Here is a 20,255-nt window from a genome sequence, read left to right as displayed (position 1 = left end):
ATGGTTTTCAAATTACCGCAAATAACAGGGGGTTATGGTGTTTCACTCTCCTCTCAAACACCTTTGCCCCCTGTGTTAACAAAAAACAAACAAAAATACTGGTCGGTTGCCCATTTAGGAATTTGCCGAATTCACAAAAGGATTGCGTGGCTTTTGCGGCCTCTTAACCGGTAAAAAAATGGAGCAAACAGATAGCGTCTAATTCACAAAGCATGCTCAGAGGGTGAAATGCTCCACTAACTGCGCTGTCAAGCAGATTGCGTCTCAGTGCTCCGGTGTTATTTACACGTATTTAAATGAGGTAATATGCATATATTTGGCGGGAAAATTGCCCCTTTCTATGTAAATGAGCCTCATTGATAAACAACGTCTAATTCACTAACACCAGCGCTAATAGCCACACGCAGTTTGAGTGAAGTAAATGACGTCTTTAGAAAGCTGGTGCAAACTGGACGCTCCTCTGTGGAAGCCTCTCACCCAGACTTTCCAGTGATCGTGGCAGCATGCAGTGATCGTCTGTTAAATCAGTCTGTAAATAATATTTTGACATTATTATAATAATCATTATTACTTTAATGGCATCCGAAGATATTGATGCGTTGAACAGGTGACAGTCTGCGGTCGTTCTCAAAACGCACTTCTGTCACGCACTTCAAAAGCAACTTTCAATAATTTATTTTACGAAACGGGGGAAACAAACGTGAACAAAAACAGTTCCATAATTCATATTAAATTCAAAAGATAACGAAAAAACAGCTACAAGTGAGAGGGAATAGTGATAAAGTGGTCAAATCCACAGCCTCAACCCATCCGACACTGTTAGACTGACTCACCAGCAGACATCACTACATGAGGGTCTACAGTATTCAGTACTTTGCCAGACAAAGTCTGCCATTGTTCTGCCACAGTGTTCTTGGCGCAAAACCAGCATTTATACTTTGCCATGTGTGGCTTATTGCAATCAGGGGCAAATCAGGGGCAAACTGCACTCAGCTGCCAAACTTTGTGGGCGTGTTTGCGCTGGTATCCTTTGTAGAGAAGGAGAAGGAGAAGGAGCAAGAAATAAAGAAGAAGGGACCCAGCTGGAGAAGATGGCCCATGACAGACGAGGGTGGAAACGTTTCATCAGTGGCCTATGTTCCGAAAGGAATACAAAGGCCTAAACTAAAAACTCTAGTGTAACATAGGCTATAACGTTATATATGACAGCACAGCATCCAGTTGCTAACGGTTAGCCTATTGTAGCGTAGCTTCTGAAACATTAACATTATCTTCCTTGTGCGTTTCCACTTAGTAGTAACGTTAACGCTACTATCTAACGTTAGCACCGTAACCTCATTCTAAAACTCATCAGTCATCACTGACTTCAGTTGAGTTTTAAAACTCTGGGTTGCGTTTGACTGTCTTGGTTGTAATGTTAACCTGTGTTACACTCGCTCTCCTCTTCTGTATATCTAACGTTACCTTGCCAACGCCTACGTCTATCATAGACGTAATGAGGACGTAATGGAGGAGGGGGGAGTAGGCCTTTGGAGGGAGGTGGAGTTGCAGGAGGAGGGGGATGGGACTCTGGAGGGAGGCGGGAGTTGTGGATGTTCAATTTTTTTTCTAAGTGCTGTGGGGAATGCAAGAAAGGTAAGAGTAGCTTTTAGGTAAGCTTTTTTCATCTTCCAAACTAGCTTGCTGTTTTGTGACAAATGTGAAAATGAATCCACTAATTCAATTGTTGTATTTCAAGTCAGTAGTAGGATGATAACAAAAGTAACCTTGTTACAAGTTGTTTATTTTTGAAGTAACTGTAATATTACTACTGAAATTTTTATCAGTAATTAGTTGCACTACTTATTACTGGAAAATGCAATGCTTCCTGAAGGGGATTAGAGATCGGAAGGTCTACTCTGAAAGAGCTGGCACTGGACACATTGAAAGGCTTCACCAAGGGTCCCACTGATATCCCTGTCCCACCAATATGGAATGAGATCCATTCCTAATTTTGAACCATTTGGAGCATTTTGACCAAAAAAAGATTTTAAACTGTACCCAAAAAGTTGGTTCCCTGGCAGAACCAAAAAGAAGGTTTTCCTTGACCTGGGCTGTGTTAAGCCCCAACAAAACGTTGCACAATATTTATTCAAACAAAAACAGTGATGCATTAAGCACATTGTTTTGTTACACAAATGCACTGCCTTTTAGTATGGCAGGGCTTAATTCAGGTCGCTTAAAAAGGGCTTTATTGGCATGGAAATGTGTTACATTTCCAGTATGAAATAAAACCAAAATTGTATGTACAGTAAGTAAAAACACATTATATACATGTCCCTGCTGATTGGTTAACACATCTGACACACCCACCAAATGAGAGAAAAGCCAGTCTCACACAGTTTCAAGAAAACATGTCATTTAACCCGGACACCATAGCAAAACAGTGCACACAGTCTTCTGATTGAACTTGCCCCTGAAGTACAAGCTGTGATGACCTCAATGGGTGTGTCATATTCTTCAATTTCAAAAGAGCGTACGCAGGGTGAAACAATAGAGAATAGGGACACCAGTTTGGAATAATTTTGTTTTGGATGTCCTGACACCCATTAACTGGTAACTAACACAAAATATTGTGAAATACAATAAGCCCTCCTTTCAGTCCGCGCTCCATTATTTTAGTGAGCTTTGCATTGCAAGCATTGCATTTCTGAGCTACCAGCAGTAATTGCCGAATGACTGGTGCTGCTAGTTAGCTCCCACCAGACCCAGCTGGTGTCGCAGTACCATAAACTGACTGAATTTACTGACTAGACCAACATGTGTAACCAGTCAAAAATATTTTTGGCTGCAGTGGTGTAGTGGAGGGTGTGCCACCATAAATAATACCCCCCGAAGCTTCTTGTGTCTTGTCATGTCATTATAGACTACAATATAGAAGGGTGCCTGTGATCAGCACATCCGGGTGATGTTGTACTGTGCATTAGTATGTTCAGCGTGTTTACATGTATATACCTGCAATGGTTACAATGTTCCGTGTCTTAAAACTGCTTGAAAGCAGTGGTGATAAGGTGACTGATTACGTTGTTTGTTTGTTTTTTTTCTTGTCCCGGGACATCTGGATGATGTTTGTTAGCATGTTGGATGTTTTTCCATTCACCTTCCCTTCCACAGTGGAGCGGCGAAGACCATCCCGTTCTTATGCATGACTCTCTCTTTGGTGCTGTTGTAGCTGACAGACACACCAGAAACCAGCAAGTGGGTCTTCCAGCTCAAGTGTATTAGTTTGCATTCGTCAGTGACGGACTCACGAGCCAATCTGTTTGTTGAACTAACCTCAACATTTGCTTATTGTGTTTCATATGATAAGCCCACAGATATTGATCCCTATCTCATAATTGATCAGACTTTGATCCTTTAATGTGTGACCCTGTGTCAACAGCTTTTCATTTACTTAAATTTTTTTGGCTGTTTAATTATTCTATGTCATGACATGATTGCTATAAGAAGGTGAATTTGATACAAAGTGGTAACAACTGCAAAAGAATGCATGAATGTGTCAGATCCTCTGGAGGAGAGCATTAGGATGGACTGTATCACTCACCTCTGGATATGTGATGAACTGGAGGAGGACATCTGTGCTTTTCAAACATAAGGGAAAACTGATCTCAAGATCTAATGCTAACGGTTGCCTAGGGCCCGTTCCCCCAAAATGAAGTAGAACAACTGGTTGCATTGGTCAGCACACACTGTCGCTTATCATTTCTTTTCTACAAAGGAGGCAGCTTTGTTGTGCGTTTAGTTGCTGAGTCACTAACATGCACACACACTTCCCTGCTACGGTTACCATGGAAACAGTCAAACTTTTCCCTTGCAGAGCCAGTTTTGATTTTAAATCCTGAGTTCACTGCGGCTCTCTGTCTCTCATTGTCTCAGAGCCTTGCTGCACCTGTGACTTAGACTTGCAGGTTTGTTTCATAGTTCAGCAGTAACTCGTCCTCACACCCTGACTGTTCAGCAGGACAGATAACACACAGGTCAGCCACCACTTTTTTCTTCTTTTACAGCCTTTACACAGCTCCAGCAGTTCACTCTGTGGCCCGCGGGCACTTTGGCAAGTCAGGTTGTTCTCTGTGAGGATTTACAGATTCTGTTTGAGCCCGTCAGAGTTTCTGATGTGAGAGAGGATCATCCAGAATGAAGTTGTATTTATTTGTTTGTAATTGTTAGTATGAAGCACTCTGTGTTGCATTTTGTGAATAAAAGTTGATTTATATTTTTAAAGTGTTATTATTACGAACTAATTTTAAAATATTTGCTTAAAAATATTTAATCTTGCTTTTTAATCACTTCTCATGTTGAATGCATATTTGTTAATTTTCAATTTGGCAACTAATAGTTGATCATTTACAGAAGGATTAATTTTTTACTATTGATATAACATTTAGGAGATCAATTTCAGGGCATCAGTTCATCTGGTTTCCAAGACAGGTGCTTTTCTGTGAGCCCCCCGTTCACAGAACAGAAAATAAATTTCATTTAATAGATTTTTAACTTCCTCATTCTCCTTTTTAGGCGTGCAGACTGGGGCTCAGATTTAAACAGGGGATGCCCATTCCTAAACTGAGTAAAAATGTGTTAGGAATCAAGTCTACATTATTTATTCAATGTGATAAATGAATGCTTAATACACAACTTTAGATAAAATCAATAAATGAATATGCCTTGACTCTCAGATGGCAGATCCAGATTCTCCAGCTGAGATTTCACAGAGGGAACAGTCACCTGTTGTTTCCCCTGCCGGCAGCTCTGAACCTGGGCTGAACGGCTGTGCTCCTTCCCCGGACACAGAGCTCCAGGCAGGAGGGCAGGAAGTCCAGGATGGTTCTGGGGGAGATGAAGAGGAGAAGGAGGAGGCAGGAGGAGGAGCAGATGAAGCCTTTACCAAACCCAGACCTCCTGTACTTCACCTCCACAGAGGTACAGAAAACATCCTGATTATGAAACGTATTCATAAATTAGTATGGGCCTCCTGATGCTACAACATACTAATAGTATTACTTCTTCCACTTTATAATACTATTATTATTATTATTATTATTATTATTAATAATAATAATAATAATAATAATCATCCTGCTACAGAATTTCAACAATAAAAATTTATGATGATCCTGATCTGAATCTCAGAGTATCAGTATTATGGCTGATGACTAAATGTGCTTCTAGTTATACTGCAACACAGTTGCCAGAGAAAATGTTGGCATTGTACAGATACATTACATTTGTATATTATTATGTAGGGGATAACAACTTTACATTTCAACAACGCTATGGCTAACATGGTTATGTTTAGAAACAAAGGCCATTTGGTTATGTTTAGGAAAAGCTCATGTTTTTGGCTTTATCCTGGCAGGATAAACAGCAATGGGTCACTTAAAAACAACCACGTTTAGTGCCTTAAAAGCTGCTGGAAATAGTGATGACTTACTAAAACATGGCCATTTTTGTTGTTTGTTGGTGGACAGTGGTCTGCAGCTTGACAGGTGTCTTACCAAGGTGACACACCATCCACCGTCTCCTCTACTTCCTGATTACACAGTTGGCTTATATATTACATCACTTTAGAAATGTTGACATAATACATATGAAATGTACAAATGTAACTCATTTGTATTTTGCAGTTTACAGTACTAACAACATTTTTTTCATTACTGCAATTAGTATGACTAATCACAAATCCTATTACTAGTATGTCACCTGGATTTAATGCACCTACACCATTTCAAGATGTGATTGAGGTTCTGATGCTTTTCTGTTCCTGTCCTGGTACATTTTATGGTCTCACGACACTTAAATCCTCAAAACATGGACTGAAAAGTCAAATTTAGCAGTGGTCTGATGACATTAGCTACCTCAGCTAAGTTGCTGACAGCAACTTATTATATGGTTGTCTAGCAATGGCATAAAGAAAAAAGAAAAAAGAAGGAAAATTTTGAAAACATAGTGATGTGACTGAATGATCAGACTCTTATTCAGGTATCTCTGGGATGCTTAAAAATTTACAAAAATTTGCACAGACTTTGGAACTGGTGAAAATTACAGCGTGCTTTATAGCAAATGGGCTCTAGCGTGGCCAGTGGGCTACATAGCGCCTCCAAATGACATCAGGGTTAGGGTAAAAGCAAATACATCTTTGAGGACTTTAAGATGCACCAAAACTCATGAAACTTTGCACCAGTGTTCAAGCTGGTCATTATTTTGATTTGGTGGTGCAATTTGGCCTGAGCATGGCACATCAGTATAGTGCTCCTCCATTACATTTAGCATTTGAATGCATATTTGACGACCTGGGTTTACTCAAAAAGTCATCAAACCTAGGGCACACAACAACCTGTCAACATTATAACAATCTACGTAGCACCACCTTATGTGTGGAAGGCCTCAGCCAGGACAAAGTCGCTTACACATTCACAAATGCACATTGTGACTATCAGATGTACGCACATTGCTTTTGTCAGTTTGGACATATTTTTCCCATGCCATATCTAGTGGCATGCACTCCCTGTAACAAACAGGTGCAAGGGCCTGTTCATCGCTGCTTGCAGCTTTAGTTTGTTTTGTTTTTTGTACACTGTTCTCCTCTGATCCTCAGATACTACAGTCAGAGGACATCGGCGATTAGGAGGCCAGAACCTGAGAGCCATTAATGACATGTCCTCTCCGGCGGCTGCTCCGTCCCCGACCACCGGCACCTCTGTGAGTGAACAGTAACAGCGGTTGGAGAGCAGCCACTGTGTTTTGGTGTGTGATTTACCATTTCAAGATACAACCACCATAGTAGGTCAATAAAGCTTCTGTCACACAAACAACAAACAAACAGTTATAACTCACCTATTACGCCATAATCCACAGATCACAAATATTCCAACAAAATAGTCCTCATACACTCCCAAAGGTCCAGATGATCTAAATCCAGCAAAATATTCAGTCCGAACACATCATTACATCCACAGCTATCCACAAACTGCCCTCGTGTCAACGATTTTCTCCACATACTGTCTGAAGAAACTCAGTTTACATGTTTGTGTGCATAAATATGCTGACGCCAGGATACCAAATTGTTGTCTGAACTCTAACCTTTTGATTGACACCTCACTTGAACCAATAGGGGATCCATGTTGTTCCTGTTTCCTACCAAAGCTAACAAGAGCCTGCATTGAAACCTGCCTCTCTTTTCTGTGTATAGAGCCAGCCAATGGCAAGCGGCTGGTCTGATGACTAACTCTTCTTATAATCCATGAAACTCCTGACCAGAGGGATGCTTTTTAACCCCTTAATGTCATCATAAACTGTTAAAATTGACAGAAATGACAAATAAATCGCTCCTCTGTTGTCTTAAGGGAAAAACAGTCTTTTTTTTTATCAATTCAGGGTTTGTAGAAGTTTTTTTTATACACAGTAAGCTCCTAAATAGTCATTCCTGTCCATGCTGATTAGTTTCACTCATATTCACACATTGTTTTACCCTCTCTTTTTTTTGAAAAGTGCCTGGACAACACAAAATGTTTATTTTCTGTGACATTGTTATCTACTGTGAATTTGGACTCTGTGAGGCTTCATGGTATGGTACCATTCTGACTGTTTGAGAAAAAACTTTAATGTTACCTGTCAAATGAGACCATGCATTTACATGTACTAAAAATGGTACAAGAACATCTTTGACTTGGATGGGCTTTACGGGTTAATTTTACAGGAATGGTAAGATTTAATCAGTAATATACTGTAACAATTAACTAGGAAACTACTTAAATATAACCTGTTACAGTTTTTGTTGTTTTTTTTTTTTTTACATTTTTAATTTTGTGTCAGTTATTTAGTTGTATTTTAATTTTCTCTGTACTGCATTTAGTCAATACATTTGCAATGGTTTTTGTTTTTTTTTTTCAGTGTGCTCAATAGTAAATTAACTTCTGGCGCAGAATCACGTCTTTGTTCTGACCTTCAAAGATCAGAACTATAACCCAGGGAATCACTCTCTGTATAGTCTCTTCAGGGTCTCATTTCTCCCCAGGTGTCTGGTAAAAGGACAGTGCTGTTGTCCAATGAGGCAAGGAGAGAAATGGCTAAGCAGGCGAGAGCCATGAAGGAGGAGAGGAGAGTGATGCTGGATGCTCGACACAAATACTTGATTAGCAGATTGGTGGATGCCAGGACCCTGGTAGAGCCAGAGGTGGAGGACGCTCTCATCTCTGATGACAAGGTAACATCACAGTCTGGTTCTAAAGCTACAAACTTTTCCTCTGTTCTCTACGAGTCAGTGGTCAGTCTTTGGATTATCCATGTCTGATTCTTCCAGTTCAGTCTGATTGATGATTTCTTTGCTGCAAATGGATCCAAGAGGCTGATTTTCTTCTATCAGGATGTGAAGCAGGTAAATAATGTACAATAATTAATGTACAGGACTTTTATGTACAATTTCACATTTTTTCTCTCCTCACCACTCCTTCTTTCTCTCCCCTCTGTATCCTGTGATTTCTTTTTTAAAATCATGCTTTTCTTTTTTTTTTTTTTCCATTTTTCTTTACAGCATCTGTCTTCCAGTCATTTGTGCTCTGTGGACGTGGCAGCTTCAGCTGTGACTCAGAAAAAGTTCTTCCTCACCACAGGAAGCTCTGAGGTAGGTGCTGCTTACCCAGACGTTAATACTGATTTTTCTGAAGTCAGACTTAAAGTAAAAAAAAAAAAAATCACAGACAAAGCTGAGGGTTTACCAGAGAGGAGATGCACCTCTCAGTGATAAAACTTGCCCATACACATGTGCTGGCTTGGTTTGGTGCATCTGTCTAGCCCAGCAGGGATTTGCATCTCAATACAACAGGGATTGTCTTTAAAGGGAAATTTCGGTTTATTTCAACCCGTCTCCTATCATCCTAAATTTGTTTCAAGTGACTAGTTACATAGAAATAATAGTTAGCATGTTAGCCATTAGCCTAGATACAGCTGGGGCGCATAGTAGCGTCAGACCTGTTAAAACGTAAGTGAACGGGCAACCTTCAAGTGCAAAGTTAGTCCACTAAACAAGCTTTTTCCCACAAAGACCGCCTGATATCGTTAGGATAAATGTCAGAGAACATATAGAAAACAACATGTAAACGTGTTGTCTTACCTTACCGGTGTGGTGCCATGTTTGTTTATCATCTAGCTCTGCTTTCCAAAGCGCGGCCGAAATATATCTCGCGAGCTCTAGATAAAGCCCAGCTGGATACTACTCCAGGTGGAGGTGTCTCGTCCTCGGTCACATCCAGACCTTGAAAATAAGGCTGCAACCGGTCCCATTCCTTGCAACAGAGGCATTCCTCTTCTGTGGGCACTGGGGCACAGCATTCACAGGTACACCACCAATCTCGAGAGCTACGCAGCCTTGCAGCAGCCATTCCTCCTCTCTCTCTCTCTCTCTTTCTCTCTCTCTCTCCTCCTCCGTTCTTCAATTTCACGAAGCTCTTCGTCAGTGTATTCTGGCTCAAATAAATAAGGGCGGCCATCAAACTCTGCAAAATCAAATTCCTCCTCCACAAAGTCGAAGTCTGGCAAAAAGTCAGCCATTATTCTAGAAATCTTACATAAAATAAATGAATGAACTTTTCAGGCTACTGTCCGGTTCTGCCTTCCAGTTGTTGCTGCTTATTCTCGCGAGATTTCAGGCACGCTATGAGATCACGATATTTCGGCCGCGCTTTGGAAAGCAGAGCTAGATGCTAAACAAACATGGCACCACACCGGTAAGGTAAGACAACACGATTACATGTCGTTTTCTATATGTTCTCTGACATTTATCCTAACGATATGAGGCGGTCTTTGTGGGAAAAAAAGCTTGTTTAGTGGACTAACTTTGCACTTGAAGGTTGCCCGTTCACTTACGTTTTAACAGGTCTGATGCTACGGCTGTATGTAGGCTAACGGCTAACATGCTAACTATTATTTCTATGTCACTAGTGACTTGAAACAAATTTAGGACGATAGGAGACGGGTTGAAATAAACCGAAATTTCCCTTTAATTTAGAACTAGACTCTCTGACTTCCTATAATGTGTTATGGGTTTCTAGAGGAATGTTTGCCTCTGAAAATATCTGCTCAGGTTTTACACACACAATGAGAGAGATGTGAGACACTGTATTGGTGCAAAGCCAGTGTAGACAAGATGTATTTGGATGCTTTATGAATGCAGATCTGCCTGAGCAGTTGCCAACATATTTTCAGTTTCACTCGGAGCAATTCTACACCGCCTGCTGAATGTTTACCATTGTCCTGCCCCACAAATAATTACTGCTATGGTTGAGTTTGTGTTGAGTTGCTATGGCAGAAAATTCTGTGAACTGCTTTGTTTGGCGGTTAGCACGGTGACATAAAACACCTCCAGCATATATTACACAGTCTGAAGAGTGCATGCAGACTAATCTGACTCAGGAAGAGTAGACTGTTTAGCTTACCATCCAATTCTCTTGTATCATGTACCAATCTCAGAACCAAACGGCTATCAGCCTGATGACAGTTTAGCCTCTGGCCAATATTTCATGGCTTTCAGTGTAGTTTCAGTGAATAACAGAGATCTGGCCCAAAACTTCCTTTTCTGTTCAGTGGATAATATTTACAGTTTGAGTGAGAATTCATCTAATCTCTAAAATGATGGCAGTACGTTCCACCAGGTCTCTCTGAAAAACCAGTGCAGACTAAACATTTTACAAAACTAAAAACAAAATGCTGCTGGTTTACAATGTCTCTACATCTCAGACTGGTGAGATGTCCTCAGGTAGACCTGATCCCTTAAAAAACCTGATGATTCTGGCTCAACTGAAACTGGTTTAACAGTGTCTAGGCCAATCTGACATAAGCTGCTACAGATCTCTGATCTGAAGGAACAGACTGAAACCACAATATTTTATGAGATGGTTATGGTTAAGTAAAAATCTCATACCGTTGCAACCCTAGTCACAGTACCCTTGTCTCACAGGAATTTTATGTCAGTTTTACATAACTTTTTGTTGTTGTTGTTTGAGCATTTAATTCAATGTCATATGAACATAGTGACCATTGAGTACACATTTTACAACCTTTTTTTAATATCATTGAACTATAAAACTGCAGGATTAAGGCAAATTAATGGATTCTGAACCAGAAAGTGCTCTGTACACTTAAGCACAACTCTATGTTAGGCACTCTGATATCCACACAGGCGGGAGCTCACTAAGGGCTCTAGTTTCCCGGCACAGCTCAGGGTGGCGCAGGGTGGCGAACCCCACGCAGAGCTAGTTTCAAGCAGCGCAACCCGAGGCGCGCTCAGTTTGGTAGTTTGGCAGACCGAGGTGTGCTGAGATGGGTGTGGCGGCGCAGCAGGGGGAGGTGTCGACAGATCCAGCTTGGCACAGTGACAGTTTCGTGCCAAAAGGCTTCGCCGAAGGTGCGCTAAAAGCTCGCCATCTGAAACCAGGTCTACTGTCAGCGCAGGCGGAGCGCAGCCAGTGTAAGCCGAACTTTGGCTGACCGGCAGACAGTGCGCACACGTCACCAAAACCTCACAGGCAGGTTTCCAGAATATCAGGCACATTAACGATGCAATAAATAGCCACAAAACACTATTCAATGCAACTATCTGCAATCAGCACATAAATGTATCTCTGTATCGACTATTTCGTCACATCTGATGTCAGATCAAAGGGGATTGGCACCGTTTGGCACGTTTGGCACGCGTAATGGAAACCCAACCTGATTTGATTAACACAGCTGCAAACTAATGAGTTCACATCCCTCTCAGCCAACCACAAACAGCCACAGCATCAGATAGGGAGTATATATTCAGCATCTGTCATCTTAGAAAAGTCAAAAGAAAAGAAACGAAACAGAGTGAGACTGCGAGAGAGAAAGAGAGAGCATGTGCACACGAGAGAAACAACATTGATTTACAATTGTGGTGACCTCCTCCCCAGGCTACCTTTGCATCATCAGCCCGTGGAGGTCCAAGCTCGAAGTTCCGTATATTCGGACACTGCGAGCTTGGACCTCCCGGACCAAAACATCAGTTTCCTCCTGGGAGGAGTTTGGCTGTCTGACGCTGCTGCTCTCTTCTGCAATGGCATGCTGGAAAACTCATTTTGCCCCAATCTGCCACAATATGTTAAATGCACAGTGATAGCGTTGTTCAATGGCCTTACACTAATAAAGCAAAATTGGGTTGATAAATGTTAGTCAAATTAAATTAAAAAAAAAATTGACTTAAAAAAATATGTCAAGCTCACAAGAGTTTTTGTGTCAAGTAAACATAAAGTTTTTATGTCATTTTGACAATGCAGGGCACTTGTGTAGACTTTAGCTACATTCAGTTTTGTGTCATGGATGGATTGGGGTTCACAGTGAGTGCTATTGCTGCACTACATAACCACACATTAGGGATTCATTAGCACTCAAATGTTTGACACACTGACCTGGTACATAGCACTTCATATGTGTCTCCACCAATGTTGAGACAATTTAACACCATAGGGGACTGAAATAAATAGTCTAAATAATATAAAATAATAATAAATAAATAATATAAAAAATCGATGTGCTACTCGATTTTTTTAGATTAATTGTTATGATAGTGGTGGCCTTTTTTTCTGCCTGACCACCAGCTCCTTAAAATGTCTCTGCACAGCGCTGGAGAAATGTATGTCATACTGAAGTCCAGCACTAATTTAAGTGCATTTGCTCTGTGTCTTCACGTTTTGATCACAGTACCTGATTCAAGTGCATTTGATTCATATTCAAATAAACCATTTTGTTTTTCTTCAGCCTTTACTGGGGAAGTGTCTGTTCTTCCTGAGAACCACTGACAAGGCGATTACCACCGCTAACATACAGCAGGTCTGTAGCTTCACTTCACCTCCACATTCACACCAAACAAGGCTGAACCTTTAGGATGGGGCAGGGCCTGCTGACTCTGGATGACATCTTCAGTATAACACCATCATGCTGTTGTATTTTGATTATCTTAATACATATATATATTATTGAGAGGGGAAAAAGGTAAAATGATTGTTAAGATAACCAGTCTGCCACCTGCTGCCAAATAGGGGTGAGTCCGTGTACACGTTTGAGATCATAAACAGTTGTGAAAAATTAGTACACAAAAAATGTTTTTTTTTTTTGTTTTGTTTTTTAGGTGGGAGGGGGTGATACTAATTGTTGACTGACTGTGATAGACTGTGAATATGACAAGAAATGGTGTGAGATCAGGTTTGGCAACAGGTCAGTACATGCTCCGTTCTATTAAAACGGCGCGTTAGTTAAGGGGGTCGTTCACCAGTGGGTTACAATGAGTACCGGGCCATCAAATCACAGCATCCGCGGTGAGAGGACACGGAATTGTTTGCGCTTTTATGCACGGGTCAGTGGTGAAGTGGCGCACATGACTCGTGCTACGGACGGATGGACAAGCCATGTATCTCGGTGCCGCTTAAAAACAGGTAATACATCTGGCTACATCTTTCCCACATCAAATATCTGTGATCGCCTAGACCCGTGTGCGTAAAAGTGCATACAATTCCATGTCCTCTCACCGCGGATGCTGTGATTTGATGGTGCGGTACTCACTGTATCCCACTCTTATAAGACCCAATAATAATAATAGTAATAGTAAGCTACTGTGGGCCATGCCTTTTAAATTAAATTACCAGAGGAGTTCGTTGAAAAACAGGTAATGTCAGCCTGAATTACTCGCGTGCGTCCCTGGTGAAAATTGCTGACATGCATGGGAAATACGGCTTCTACAGGCTCGCCATAGCTTACTGTCAGGACTCAGGGACCAGAATTCGGGATGGCAGACCGTCAGAATGGCGATATTTCGGAGTGGCGGCCTGTAACCGCTGGTTAAATGGCCCGTTTGGTTGGTATTCGGATAGCTGGGGCTTTACTGGTATAATGCAATAGCACCACCCAGCGGTGAAACCCGTGTAGACGTTTACATGAAAAAAATTACCCACTCCAAACGTTTAGAGATTTTTGTACAGGAACTCACCCCTACTACCAAATAATGCAACAGCCAGACAAAAGCAAAATCAATGCATCTGCACAAAATCTATTCTTTTTTATTCTCCATATCGTCAGCATTTTTCTTGGCAATCACTTCTTATAGAAAATGTTAAACACTGAAAGACAACACTGCGAGAAAGAGGAGCATCAAACACAGTTTTCCAACAAGTTTGAAAATGATGTGGATAAAAGGTTACATAAAAGATTTGTATCAGAGTTTATTTTACAATATATAATTTCTAATGCAAACAATCGAACGTTTTTGCTAATAGGTTTCCACAACAAGGGATAGCAGACATCAGCTGCCTGTAGCAGTGCCTTCAGATATCCCCATATTTAAAAATCAAACAGAGAAAATCTCCCTTGATATCCAATATTTCATTCACAAAATAAACGATTATCTGAAAGTGGTAGCCAGCAAACAATAATTAAAAAAAAGGGATGCAACAAACAGCTTAGATGAAAAAGAATCTGGGTTATTATACAATCTTTGTATCCATTAAGCTTTCAGATCAAGAGCTGACAACTGAAATGTAGACCTCCATTTTCACATGTATTACACTAATAAGTGTGCTACATTATTAATGAAGTACCTGCTGTGTTTACAGGAGGTGAATTTCGGGATGTTGGACTGCAGCAACAGCAGCATCCTCAACAGTCTGGAGGCTCTGCTGGCTGACATCATGCTACCAGGCCTCCGCTCACAACAGGTACCCACTACCACCATTCACTCTGTGAGAGCACTGCTGACTCTGATGAAGAAGCGTCACAGGAAATGGGATGGCTTTTTTGTTTTCAAAGGAACCTAAATCAAAGGATTTGTTATGTAGAGATCTCTTTAGTAGCATCAGTAGCAAATTATATTTTTTTATTTGACTGATGCCATTTTGTTTTATAATTCACCATCTAGTTAAAATCATTGGAATTGTGTGAACTGTTATTCTGATGAACAAAAGATCCATATACAGTATAAGTTTCTATCTTTATTTCAGTCTTAACTGTGACATGCAAAAGTTTGGGCACCCCTGGTCAAAATTTTGTTTACTGTGAATAGTTAAGTAAGTAGAGGATGAACTGATCGAAAAAAAGGCATGAAAATAAAGATGAAACATGTATTAATTTTGTTTTGTACAATTTTAGAGTGAGGAAAAAGGAAAGGACCACCATGCAAAAGTTTGGGCACCCCAAGATATTTATACTCTCAGACAACTTTTACTAGGGTCTCTGACTGTAATTAGCTTGTTAGGGCTATGGCTTTTTTACAATCATCGTTGGGAAAAGGCCATGGTGATGCAACATTCAAAGCTTTAAAATTGGCAAAATTTAGCATTGTCGCCTCACAGCAAGAGGGTTCCTGGTTTGAACTCAGGATGGGGGAGCTCCTCTGTGTGGAGTTTGCATGTTCTCCCTGTGTCAGCGTTTGTTTTCTCCAGGTGCTCCAGCATCCTCCCAAAATCCAAAGACATGTGGGTTAATTCGTGAATTGGTAAATTGCCTTTAGGTGTGAATGTCAGGGTGAATGGTTGTCTGTCTCTAGGTGTCAGCCCTGTGATTGTCTGGCGACAGTGGTGTTTACACCTTGTGGCCCAATTGTTGAAAAACGCTCGCTAAAGTGCCCTCTTGGGAGCCACAGCACACGCTAAAGTGCCCTCCTGGGAGCCAAAAGGCGTGCTAAAGTGCCCTCTTTGGAGCCAAAATGCGTGCTAAAGTGCCCTCCTGGGAGCCAAAAGGCGTGCTAAAGTGCCCTCCTGGGAGCCAAAATGCGTGCTAAAGTGCCCTCTTTGGCGCCAAAACGCACGCTGAAGTGCCCTTCTGGTTGGCAAAACACACTAAACTGCCTTCTTGGGTGGAAAAAACACACTAAACTCCAGAAGACTATTAGGACCAAGAAATACTATGAAATACTACTGTTGCAGTGACTTTTATGTTGGGCCCTTTTTTTGATCTATATTGAACCAGAACTATATCTCACAGAACCAGTTTGGATTATCTGGTGCTAATATGGTGTTAAAATGCGCTAGAATACAGGTAATGGCATCTACTTAATTGAAAATGTTCTGGGGGAGGACCCCCAGACCACCCCCAAGGAATCCTAACTACAAACTAACTTGAGTAGTCTGTCTAGTTAGTCTGTTTTGAGGCTGTATAATGTGCCATTTGTATAACATACAAACATGTCTAAAGTGCCCTCGCGGTAATGGAAAATAAATGAATGAATGACTAAGTAAATACTCTGACTCCTGCAACCTTGTCCCAACAATCAGCAGCCATGGGCCACTGTTCTTGTGTGAAGCGACACCTGTTCAGATATGACCTAAATGGAAGAGACATCAGAGGAAAACCTACCTGTGTCCTCACCACAAAATTCAGCATCAAAATTTTGCAAAGGAACATCCAAACAAGCCTGATGCTTTTTGGAAACAAGTCCTGTGGACTGATGAAGTTAAAATAGAACTTGTTGTACACGATGAGCAAAAGTATGTTTGGAGAAAAAATGGTGCAGAGTATCATGAAAACAACACCTGTTAAACACAGGGGTGGATTGCTTTGGCTTGTGTTGCAGTCAGTGGCATGGGGAACATCTTATAGGTAGAGGGAAGAATGGATTCAGTTAAATTCCAGCAAATTCTGGAAGCAAACATCACACCATCTGTAAAAAAGCTGAAGATGAAGAGAGGTTGACTTCTACAACAGGACAATGATCCCAAACACACTTTGAAATCCATACTGGACTGCCTCGGGAGGAGCAAGCTGAAGGTTTTCCCATGGCTCTCACAGTCCACGACCTAACATCATTAACAATCTGTGGATAGACCTCAAAAGAGCAGTGTATGCAAGACGGCCCAAGAATCTCACAGAACTAGAAGCCTTTTGCAGGAAAAATGGGTGAAAATCCCCCAAACAAGAACTGAAAGACTCTCAGCTGGTTATAAAAAGTGTTTAGAGGTTGTGATACTTGCCAAAGGGGCACTACTAAGTATTGACCTTGCAGGGTGCCCAAATTTTTGCTTTGGACCCTTTTCCTTTTTTGTTATTTTGAAATGGTAAAAGATTGAAATAAAAAAGTAATCTTACTATATCTTACCATATAATGATGAAAACTCTGTGTGTGTGTGTGTGTGTGTGTGTGTGTGTCTGTTCCACGTTTTTCTCCTCACTGACTTGGTCAGTCCATGTGAAATTTGGCACAGTGGTAGAGGATCATGGGAGGATGCGAAGGAAGCAATATTACATCAAAGGGGGGCGCTTTAGCAACCGATTGAAATTGCAAACTTTGAATGGGCATATCTCATGCCTTGTATGTCGTAGAGACATGAAACTTTGTACAGAGAACCCATAACTTCCAGTTATATAGATTTTCCACCATTTTAAATTTTTTGAAAAACACGATTATGTTCAGAGTTTTTTGTGAATTTGATAGTACGATTGCTTTATTGAATTTACAGTAGAACCATTGCCAATAGAGTGTGCCAGTAAACCTGGAACTCCATTAGCACTTTTAGCACTTGCGGTTCTCTCATCTAAAAGTCAATACATTTTTTGAATGGGAAGTTTGAGCGATCTCCATGAAACTTCCTAGGAAGTTTGAGCGATCTCCATGAAACTCGGTGAACATAACATAATCAAGGGACCAATATCTAATATCCAATATCTATCTTGGCAAAAGTTGGAAAACTTACTAAAACTGAGCTTCTGTAAGGCAATGACTTTAACTATCTGCCTTTCAGAGTGCTACCTCAACTACTAATGTACAGTTTTAGCCGACTAACTATCCCACTATAGAGTGTGCCAGGGCTGACGTCAAAACCTGGAAGTTTAGCATCGCGCTGGTTCCCGGAAGAGAAAGTGAATGTGATTTTTGCATTGCGATTTGGATTATGTCAGAAAATAAGCTCTGTGGCTAACACAAGTTTATGATACTTACAGGTTTTGTTCAGCGAGATAATCTTCACATATGAACACCTTTTATACTGCATTTGAAGCTTAAATGCGATCGCCAGAAGTAAAAAGCTAACGTTAGGCTTTAACGGACTACATGACTACTCCACAGCCGCATGACTCTTAACGTCACCACCACTAAGCTTTCAACTGATTTCGGCCGCTTTATTTTAAAAACATTGTATAATGAGGAAATCAGACTGTTTAAGCTAAATAAGAAGCTGTAATGGCGGACTGCCAGCACTCTCGCCTGTTCAGGGGTGATGATGTTTACTGTCCCCGACAGGGTTTGTAGTCGTATTGAGCAACTTGTTAGCAACCGCCTTTTTTACAAGACATAAAAGCTTCAAAATTCACAAGTAGGGTATTTACTGACGTGTTTTATGTCGTAGAACAAAACCTGAAACTCGCTTAAGCTTTTGTTAACCACAGACCTTATTTGAGGCATTTTACCAAAATCTCATTCAAAAAACGTAGTGTCTTTTAGACGAGAGAACCGCAAGTGCTAAAAGCGTTAATGGAGTTCCAGGTTTACTGGCACACTCTATTGGCAATGGTTCTACTGTAAATTCAATAAAGCAATCGTACTATCAAATTCACAAAAAACTCTGAATACATTGTTCTTCTTAATGGGTTCAGTTGACAATGCAATTTCCTATGACCTGTATCCCAAACACACACCATGTGAAATGTATGTGGGCAACTGTGCACTCAGTGGCTATGGACTAGTCTTGCTTTAAATATTGAAGAAATGTTTCATCTTCAACTTCATGCCTTTTGGAGATCAGTTCATTTTGTACTTATTTAACTATTCACAGTAAACAAAATATTGACCTAGTGTGTCCAAACTTTGCATGCAACTGTACATGGATCATATTATACTCAGGGAGAGGAGGAGAGTCTGCTGTCTTTCAGCAGTACATTTTATGTTCCTGCTGTTATTTCAATCAATGTGTGTGTGCTTCAGATAGAAACAATAGTTTAATGTCAGATATATTTACATAATTTCTACGTTCTCTAAAAATAATCTGTACAGATTTTAAGACACTACAATCATAACATAATTAATAAATACATTTACAAACAGCATAATAAAAAATTTAGATGCGGATAATGAATATAGAAAACTTACTGCTGCAGAAATGTCTGCACTCAGTGTCTGCGCAATGAAGAACGCTGGTTTGATCGGTACACAGTATAGATGCAGAATGCAGGTTTTTAAAAAATGTGCAGAAGGTTTATTGTAGGGGAAAACACACAGAAACTATAAATGACCTCTGCACTGGCACATATATCTGCAAACACAAACTTCAGACCATCAGGGGTCACTGTTGAAGCCGACCGATGGTTCAGAAGAGAGGACGTCTCACATCTCATATCTTTCCTGCATCTCTTCTCACATCCTACTCTGTCCCAGTAAAGGTGCAAGTGAGAGAAATGTTTTTTAAAAGTTCTAAAATAACAGTTGTGGTATTAGAGTCTAATGATGTAGTATGTATGTAATCTCAGATCTGTTAAATCAGGTATGTAGGAGTAAAATAACAGTGACAGTGACAGTTATTAGGATCTATCTCCTTCATGTCCTCAGCCTGATGACACTGAGACATTTTATCCTGTTTTTTTTTACTGCTGACTTTTAATTCTGTGTCCAGACATGGGGTTCTGTGCAGGAGGGGACATCTTGTCCAGACGTCCAGTCCTTTCTGTCTTCAGTGGACCAGTTCATCAGTAATCTGAGCTCAGCCAGAGTAAGCATGGAGAGAAAGTTCCAGCTGCAGCAGGTTGACGTTCCTGATGCCATTGAGCAGCTGAGCAGCCCCACAGACTACAAGGCTGCAGGTGAGATGCTCGAGCTACAGCTACATACAAGTTACGAGTTCTTACAACTTTTTATATCTTTTTATTCAGAGTTAACATAAACACAAAAATATTAAAGACATTGAGTCTCATTCATGGAATGTGAGCAGAACAAATTTGTGTGTAAACTGTTTGTAGAAGGAAATCAACGTGTATTTTGGCGTTCATCAATATGTTATAGCTCCAATATTTTCGTAGGTACTAACAAAATCTGCATCTGCTTCAGACTGCTCGTAGTGCTTATGTAAATAAGGAATGCACATAAATATTGCTTGCCATTAATAAAAATTACAATTTAACTTTCTATTGTGTTCTAGTATGTGCACAATACACAGATGCCTTTGAAACACACAAGTTAAACATGACGAAAGATTAGAAATAAAACACATTTAGCTAAAGTAGTTGACAATTTG

The 20,255-nt window shown here is 40.5% G+C and overlaps 1 protein-coding gene across 1 annotated transcript in view; it reads left to right on the top strand.

Moving 5' to 3' along the window:
• Positions 1-1,586: 1,586 nt before the first annotated feature.
• dnah5l (dynein, axonemal, heavy chain 5 like) overlaps positions 1,587-20,255 on the top strand; it is a 206,928-nt gene continuing 188,259 nt past the window's right edge. Inside the window, exons 1-9 of the mRNA XM_049565752.1 lie at positions 1,587-1,635; positions 4,716-4,959; positions 6,635-6,738; positions 8,054-8,242; positions 8,339-8,413; positions 8,570-8,659; positions 12,808-12,879; positions 14,655-14,756; positions 19,638-19,824. Coding sequence (XP_049421709.1) covers positions 4,716-4,959; positions 6,635-6,738; positions 8,054-8,242; positions 8,339-8,413; positions 8,570-8,659; positions 12,808-12,879; positions 14,655-14,756; positions 19,638-19,824 — 1,063 coding nt within the window. The 5' untranslated portion in view covers positions 1,587-1,635. The remainder of the gene's footprint in view (positions 1,636-4,715; positions 4,960-6,634; positions 6,739-8,053; positions 8,243-8,338; positions 8,414-8,569; positions 8,660-12,807; positions 12,880-14,654; positions 14,757-19,637; positions 19,825-20,255) is intronic.

This window comes from Epinephelus fuscoguttatus, linkage group LG21 (genome assembly GCF_011397635.1).
Source record: "Epinephelus fuscoguttatus linkage group LG21, E.fuscoguttatus.final_Chr_v1".
Taxonomy (NCBI): domain Eukaryota; kingdom Metazoa; phylum Chordata; class Actinopteri; order Perciformes; family Serranidae; genus Epinephelus; species Epinephelus fuscoguttatus.
Note: the sequence above shows the minus strand (reverse complement) of the source record. Positions and strands in the feature narration are given on the sequence as shown.